The sequence below is a fragment of the Ceratotherium simum genome, chromosome 15 (assembly GCF_057802395.1).
Source record: "Ceratotherium simum simum isolate JZ-2026a chromosome 15, ASM5780239v1, whole genome shotgun sequence".
Classification (NCBI taxonomy): domain Eukaryota; kingdom Metazoa; phylum Chordata; class Mammalia; order Perissodactyla; family Rhinocerotidae; genus Ceratotherium; species Ceratotherium simum.
In genome coordinates this window covers 27,611,863-27,620,076 of record NC_141914.1, presented here as the reverse complement: position 1 = coordinate 27,620,076, position 8,214 = coordinate 27,611,863, and the positions used below count along the sequence as shown (strand labels likewise).

The 8,214-nt window shown below is 40.4% G+C and overlaps 1 protein-coding gene across 1 annotated transcript; it reads left to right on the top strand.

The window, feature by feature from the left end:
* Positions 1-3,728: 3,728 nt before the first annotated feature.
* SMCO1 (single-pass membrane protein with coiled-coil domains 1) lies at positions 3,729-6,943 on the top strand. The gene is made up of 3 exons (XM_087440153.1): positions 3,729-3,811; positions 5,859-6,008; positions 6,450-6,943. Exons 1-3 carry the CDS (start codon positions 3,729-3,731, stop codon positions 6,892-6,894), a joined length of 678 nt encoding a protein of 225 aa, XP_087296279.1. The 3' UTR covers positions 6,895-6,943.
* Positions 6,944-8,214: the final 1,271 nt, after the last annotated feature.

The following is an 8,214-nucleotide window of genomic DNA, read 5'->3' as shown; positions in this document are numbered from 1 at the left end:
TGTTCCCATGCACAAATGGTTATCAGTGGCATACGTGCACTGAGCCTCCTGGCTATCATCCCAGCCCGGCACAGATGGCCAGTCTGCCCCAGGCCGTGACACCCAAAGGACCTTGAAATTCTCACAAATTGCAACTATCTCTGTGGGAGAAAGGCCAGTTCCCACTACACAGAAAGCAGTTTTATATTTCCTTGTGTGCTGGTGGCTGTAGGTTAATGGAACGGCCAAACATGGCTGTACTCATGTCAAGACACTTGGCTACTGTGATTAATGCTGCAATGAACATGGGAGTGCAGATACCTCTTCAATATCCTGTTTTCATTTCCTTTGGATATATATACACCCAGAAGTGGGATTGCTGGATCATATGGTACTTCTATTTTTTAATTTTTTGAGGAACTTCCATACTGTTTTCCATTGTGACAGGTTCTTTTCATCTTTCTGCTATGCTGTCCTGGCTTGCCCTGAGGCTGGGTCCCCTCATGGTCATAATAGGATGGCTGCTGCAGTTCCAGGCATCACATGAACATTCAACATATCGACAGATGAAGAAAGACTACTCTCTCCTATGTGTCTCTTTTTATCATAAGAAAAACTTTTCTCCCAGTCATGAAAGGACAAATATTGTATGATTCCTCTTATATAAGGACCTAGAGTAGTCAAATTTACAGAGACAAAAAGCAGAATGGTGGTTTCAGGGCCTGAGGAGAGGAGAGAATGTGCAGTTGGTATTTAGTGGTTACTGAGTTTCAGTTGGGGAAGATTAAAAAGTTCTGGAGAGGGATGGTGGTGATAGTTGGAGAACAGTGTAAGTGTACTTAATGTCACAGAACAGTACACTTAAAAGGTCAAAAGTGGTAAATTTTTAAAATTGAGATGTAAGTGACATATAACATTATATTAGTTTCAGGTGTACAACATAATGATTCTATGTAAGTATATATTGAGAAATGATCACCCCAATAAGTCCAGTTAACATCCATCACCACACATAGTTATAATTTTTTTCTTGTGATGAGAATTTTTAAGATCTACTCTCTTAGCAACTTTCAAATAGACAATACAATATTATAAACTGTAGTCTCCATGATGTTTATTACATCCCCAGGACTTATTTATTTTATAACTGGAAGTTTATATCTTTTGGTACAAAATGGATATGTACTACCGTCACCCATTTCACCCAACCTCCACCAAAATGGTAAATTTTATGTATATTTTATCACAATTAAAAAAAAACTTTTCTCAGAAGCCCCATAGTAGACCTCCTCTCACATTTCATAGGCCAAAATTCTACCACCTGCCTGTTGCTAAACCAATGATAATGGCAACAATAATGAAATTACTATAATTGTCTTAATCTAATTAAGATTCACCCACCTGTGACTAAGAAGGGGCCCAGCCTCCCCTGAAGCACAAAGCTGCCCAATACTCGAACAAAATTTGGATTCTGTTAACGAAATAAAAGTAGCCAAGTGGTGGGGTAGGGAGGATGGCCACTTGGCAGGACACGAAGACCCTAGCAATGTTTTTCCCACTGAGGCAAGGAATGACTTGATTCCCTCAGGGCATCCAAACTTTTCTGAAGATGCATGTGAGACTTACTGACTCCAACCCCCAGGAGTCCTTGGGGGAGTTATAATGCCTCTCAGATCTGTTCCTTTGCTTTTCCGCTCCTAGGACCAACATTGTAACCCAGGCCCTCATCACCTCACATCTGACGGTGATAGCAGTCTCCTGAGGGGCTTCTCTGCCTCTGGTTTGATTCCCACTTGGATCCATCCTAAACACCACTGCTAGATTAACTTTACAGAACTAACAGCTCACATATGTTCAAATTCCTCACTAGGCTGTCTAGAACCATCCACTCTTTTATAATCCGTGTGTTCTGTCTCCCTACGAGTATGCTCCTTAGGGCAAGGATTTTGCCTTACTCGTCATTGTATTCTCAATACCTGGAATAGTGCTGATCATTCATTCATAGGTTTTATCCATTCAATTGACATTTATGGTTTTCAGTAAATACTGAATAAGTGAATAAATTATTCAATGAATCAATAAATCCACGACCTGGCTCTTATCAGTTTAAATGTTGTTTTTCTTTTTCTCATATGAATCTTTTGCTTAAGACATACTCACTTATTGTTCCCTGACCACATCATGTACTTTGCCATCTCTGCAATTTTGCTCACACAGTTTCTCCAGTTTGTAAACCCTTCCCTCTTTTCTCTGATAATCAAAGACCTACATGTCCTTTAAGGCCAAGCCCAAATCCTACCTTCAGTGTGAGTGTTTCTCAATTATCTAAGGCTTCAGTGAGCTACTCTGTCAACTTCTATGATTTTTATGGTCTGCTAGTACCTATGTAGCAGACAATGTTTTTTGTTTTTTGTTTTTTTGTGTGTGAGGAAGATCGGCCCTGAGCTAACATCTGCCAGTCCTCCTCTTTTTGCTGAGGAAGACTGTCCCCAAGCTAACATCTGTGCCGATCTTCCTCCACTTTATGTGGGACGCCGCCACAGCATGCCCTGACAAGCGGTGCATCGGTGCGTGCCTGGGATCCGAACCGGGTCCGCCAGCAGTGGAGCGTGCACACTTAACCGATACGCCACGGGGCCAGCCCCGCAAACAATGTTTTATATAAATTTTCTTTTTAACTATATGTCCTATCTCCCCAGTAGAGTTTAAATCCCTTGAATTCAGGAATCCTGTTTTATGTCTGTTTTTATTTCCAATATATACATATACCAGAATATACATAGAGCCACAATTACATCTGGTTGTTATGCTATATTGACGTACTGCGGCTCATTTTTCAAAGGCAAATATTATAGTGCATTCCAGGACACCTGTGTTCACACGATCAGTTCTTTGAAACTATATTTGGATGTACAAGCTATTAAAAGCTTCTTGTACTGAGTGACCTTTCAGGCAAAATTTAGATCGAATACTCACACTGCTGCTGCCTGTTGCTGAGTGGAAGACAGCAGAAAACCTGGACTCAAACCTCTATTGGGTTTTTGTTTTGCTTGTTTTGTTTCCTTTCATTTTGCCTTAAGAAGATGAACAATGAAACCACAACCCTGATATCCTTGAAGGAGTCAGTGAAAAGGTTGTGAAGGGCTACAGGGAGGGAGCAAGAATAGGTCTGCTTTTCTGGGAAGATGGGTAAGAGAAGAATGAAGAATAAATATAGGCAAAGAACTACAGATATTCTAATTAGAATTCTGTCTCTGTTAAAGTGGTTTAAGTCTTCCAGGTTAAAAAAATATGTAAATTAACAATAAAGAAAAATCTAGTCCCAGGTGCTATAATTCCATTCATTTAAAGCATGGACTATATGGTAGGTATACAAAAATAAGTAAAATGTGGTTTCTGCCCTCAAGGAGCTCACAGCCTGTAGGGATAAGATAAGTTTTCAAAAATACTTACAATTTAATGTGATTGACCTTATAATTCCTAAAGGTCTATGAGAACATGAAGAAAGGATCAATTAATTTTGCCTTTGATACTAGGAAAAGGAACTCTTCATGCAGGGACGTTTAAGCTGGATCTTAAAGTGTGAGTAGGAGTTTATGAGAAGGAAAAATATGGGAAGGAATTCTAGGCTGAGGAAACTACATGTAAGCCCTACAAGCTCAGAATTGCATGTTGTATTCAGTCGGCAGCTAGATGTCTCACGTGATTGGTGACTAGGATGTGAGAGGAATGGCAGAAGATGGATGCAGATGGTAAAGAGCTTTATGTTTCCTTCTGAGGAGATCCAACTTGGCTCCAATGATATCACTGGGCAAGTCAGGTGGCATAAAAGGTAAATAATCAATTGAGCTACATGATCAGAATTGTGTTTTATTTATTTATTTCTTTGTGAGGAAGATCAGCCCTGAGCTAACATCCATGCCAATCCTCCTCTTTTTCCTGAGGAAGACTGGCCCTGAGCTAACATCCATGCTGATCTTCCTCCACTTTATGTGGGACGCCGCCACAGCATGGTCTGACAAGCCGAGCATCGGTGTGCACCCAGGATCCAAACCCGGGCCGCCAGCAACAGAGCAGGCACACTTAACCACTACACCATGACCCCAGAGTTGTGTTTTAGAAGCGTATTTCTGGAGGATGGATTGGAAGTGGCAGAAATTTAAAGCAGGGATCCAGTTAGGCCACTGTACTGGACCTACCTTCTCCTAGGTCAAGAAGAAAGATAGTGATTAATAGGTTTAGTGGAGAGAGAGAGGAGGGGATAGATTAGAGACATTAATGGGGAGGAAGAAAAAAATACCTGAAAATTATTCTGAGATTTCTAGTTCAAGCAATAGAATAGATGGTGATGTCATGAACTGAGCCGTGGAATTGTAGTAGAATTCCCCATGTTGTTTAGGATTTATTTGGAATGGTCTGGGAATACCTTTTGGTTAGAGGACTCTAAAGAACTGCTGCAACTGTAAACTTTTATACTGATTGACAAGCTAGAGATGATCTATAAGCTACATAGTCTTAAAGGTCTAAAAGTTAACAAACAGTAAGCCAGATGACATGGTTTTGATGTGTAGACAGAGACTGCCAGCATATTGGGTCATTTCGCTCCTCTGAAAGACATAATTCATATTGAGCCTTATCTATATGTCAACAGAATCCAAAGCAGTGAGAAAATTTCACTGCAGTAATGTCTGAAGATGGGGTGGGGGTGATAGTAGGTTCAGTTGAGGACAGTTGAGTTTGACATCTCATCCAGGTGGAGATGTACAAAACATAGTTGAAGATATAGGCCTAGAGCTTAGGAAAGAGGTGGTACCTGAAGCCGAATTAGCCTTGGGAGAAAGTGAGGACCAAGAAGAGAAGATGGTCAAGGATAGAACCTGGGCAACCACAACAGTATTCAGGTCGCTGGGGACGTAGAACCCGAGGGAAGTGGTATGTGTGTTTGTGTATCACTTCCTTAACGAAAGACAATGTGGGTGGCTTCAGGCAAGTGAGTTGTTTTGTTGTTCCAGTTCTTTGTGCTTCAGTTAGGCATAATTCCAGTGCCACAGCGCCCTCTGATGATTAGGGCTGTGCAGAGCTACTCAAATCCCCATGTTGGGTTACACAGCTGGGCATTTCATTCACATTACAGATGTCAATCATACAGGACACATTTTATTACTTCTGTGTGAGGCCTCTGCTAGGTATTGGGGCACAGCTATAAAGATGTCTAAGAAATAGTCTCTAATCCCCTCCCTCCAAGAGCTTACAATTTCGTCATGAAAAGCTAACTCTAAAAACAAAGCAGGAGCTGGGGAGCGACAGGCGGTAGAGGCAATCCCCGTGAGAATGAAGTAGGTGAGGCGGAGATCTCTAGGTAGTTAGGCTGGAGGATTCAAGCAGACCGTGGAATTTGAGCTTATCCTTGAAGGAAGGACAGAATTTGGACAGCCAGAATAGGGTAGAGAATGCCAACTTATCAAATGCTGGTCCCAGCACTAGCTAGCTATATGACATTAGGTCTCAATCTTTTTGAGACTCAATTTCTTTATCAGTGAAATAGTAAAAATGACTGCTTCACTTCTTATGATTGTTGTGAGAATCAAGGTAATGCTGGTAGAAAATACTTTTTAAAGTATAAAGTACAATACAAACACAGGACATGGCAGATAATTCAAGTAATTAGACAATTCAAAAGTTTGGCAATATAAGGAATGCCAGATTTAGGATGACAGATAGAGAGAATAGCAAATGGGAACATCTGTTCATAATTTAAATTTGAATAGCTACTCAAATTTGGTAGGAGTTGTAAACAATGTATTAGAGTCTTATCTTAAGGTGAAAACCTTAGTTTTGTCCCCTGATCTAAACTAACCCTTGATTCTTTTATCCTATAGAGTAGAACACAAACTCCAAGCTTTAGAAGCACAGTTCAAAGAACTGGACTTCACAAAAGATAATCTGACACAGAAATTTGAACATCATAGCAAGACATTGGCAAGCCAGGCAGCCCAAGATGAGCTGTGGACAGCAGTTCTGGCAGTCAAGTGAGTATCCAATGAGAAATCAGTGGAGTTTTGTGGCTTTGTGAGAGCTTACAGTGGTCATTCTAAAATTGAATTTCTTAATATGGTTCCAACAAGGGATTGTGAAGAAATTACATTTTCTGAGGTTCATTCATTCAAAAAAGATTAATTTGAGCACCTATTTATATGCCAGACACTGTGCTACTCATCTCATCACAGAGTCTCTTGCTTGCCAAAGTCTTACTAACACAGAGATGAATAATATAACTCCTCTGCCATTGAGAAACTTATAGTATTGGTGGCTGGAGAATTAAGGTATCCAGGTTAGCAGGTCCTTTTTCTAAAATACACAGCTGGTTCTCCTAATGGGTTTATATTTCTTTGAGTTATCCTAATAGAATTTATTTTATATTTATATATGAAGAGTTCAACTGCTTGAGAAGCTCTCTCCGTTTTTTGTAGGTTCACGTCAATGGAATTGAATATTTTATACAGCTACGTCATTGAAGTACTCATCTGTTTGCACACTCGTGTGCTTGAGAAGCTGCCAGACCTGGTGAGAGGTCTTCCCACCTTGGCCTCCGTCCTTAGACGAAAAGTCAAGAACAAGCGCGTTAGAATTGTGTGGGAGTCTGTCCTGGAGGAGTATGGGCTGCAAGAAGGAGATATCACAGCACTTTGCACCTTCTTTATTGCACATGGTAACAAGGCGGAACACTTCACGGCTAAAGTGAGGCAGATGTACATCAGGGATGTCACTGTCTTGATCACTAACATGGTAAAGAACCAGGCTCTGCAGGAGGGTTTGCTGAGGGCTGTTCAGGTCATTGAGAAGGGGAAAGCAGTGAGGGCCCCTGAAGAGCAAAAGTCATTCCTAAAAGAGTTGATACCATCAGTCAAAAACTAACCTGTTACCCTATGACCTAGCAATTCCACTTCTGGTAATTTATCTTGCAAATGGGAAAAAAAAATATGTATGTACAATTTTGTCACAGGCTTATTTTTGTAACAAAAGTACGGTGAGTGTTAAAGAAATTATGATAAATTGATACAATGGATATTTTCTGTGTTGCCATACAAGAGAATGAAGAAGCTCTTTGTGTTATTGTATGATATGGAGTTATCACCAAGATGTGTTGTTTTAAAATATTTATTTCCAATACATAGTAAGCAGAAAAAAAGGGCAAAAACAAATATGTATATATATACATACACACATTTAAGCTAATATATCCCTAAACTTCATAGACTTCTGGAGAGATGCATAAGAAAGTGATAACGTTGCTTGTCTTAGAGAAGAATACTAAGAGGCTAGGGGTCAAAGGTAGGAGGAACTCTTTTCACCATTAATGCATCTTGTACATTTTGAATTTGAACCACGTGAATGTACTACCCATTAAAAGACAAAAAAAGGAACACCTAATATATATTGTATGTTGATGTACTTTTTCTCTCTCGTACAGTACCACAGTTATTTATACTAGAAAGAGAACTCATACACATTGACCATATATTTATAATATTTACGGAACACCAAATTCCATGTGCCAGGTGCTGTGAAAAACAGAAACATTTAAAAATGTGGACCCTGTCCTCCAAGTAAAGGTTAAGTGTTGATGCTTTATTTGGGAGGTACAAATTCAAGACAGCCAGAATGAGGTAACACTCTGGATGGATGTTAGGTAGAGAAGGATGAGAGGTAATACAAGGTGATGTGTTACCTTGCTGGCCTCTCCTTGGAAATGAGCCATGAGAGACACAACAGGTTGCTTGGCAGAAACATCCACTCAGTCTGGTACTTCTCCAGACACACTGTTTGGAGAAACCATGCCTCGGAAGGAAGAAGGAAAAAATTTCTCTACCGTGCTTACTCAGTCCACTGTTTCCAATTGGCCAAAGTTTGCTCTGTGAGGAGTGACCACTCATACTTCCAGGATGCATCATCTAAGCCCTCCCACCAGCCCCTGGGAAGTCAGGGCCTGCATTGTTCAGTGCAGTGTTTCACAGACACCCAGAAGTAGCAGAAGGAGCCAGAGACTCCAGGAAGCAACTGGTCAGCCCCAGGCCGACCAAGGGATTGTGGATCTAGAAAATAAACAAGGCCAAGGAAATCTGAGGAAGTGCATAAAATGTATCCATTACACACGACATGAGTACCTGAAAATAGAAATCAAAATGCAAGAATTAAATAATAAGACTACAATAAAAACCACTATCACTAGGCAAT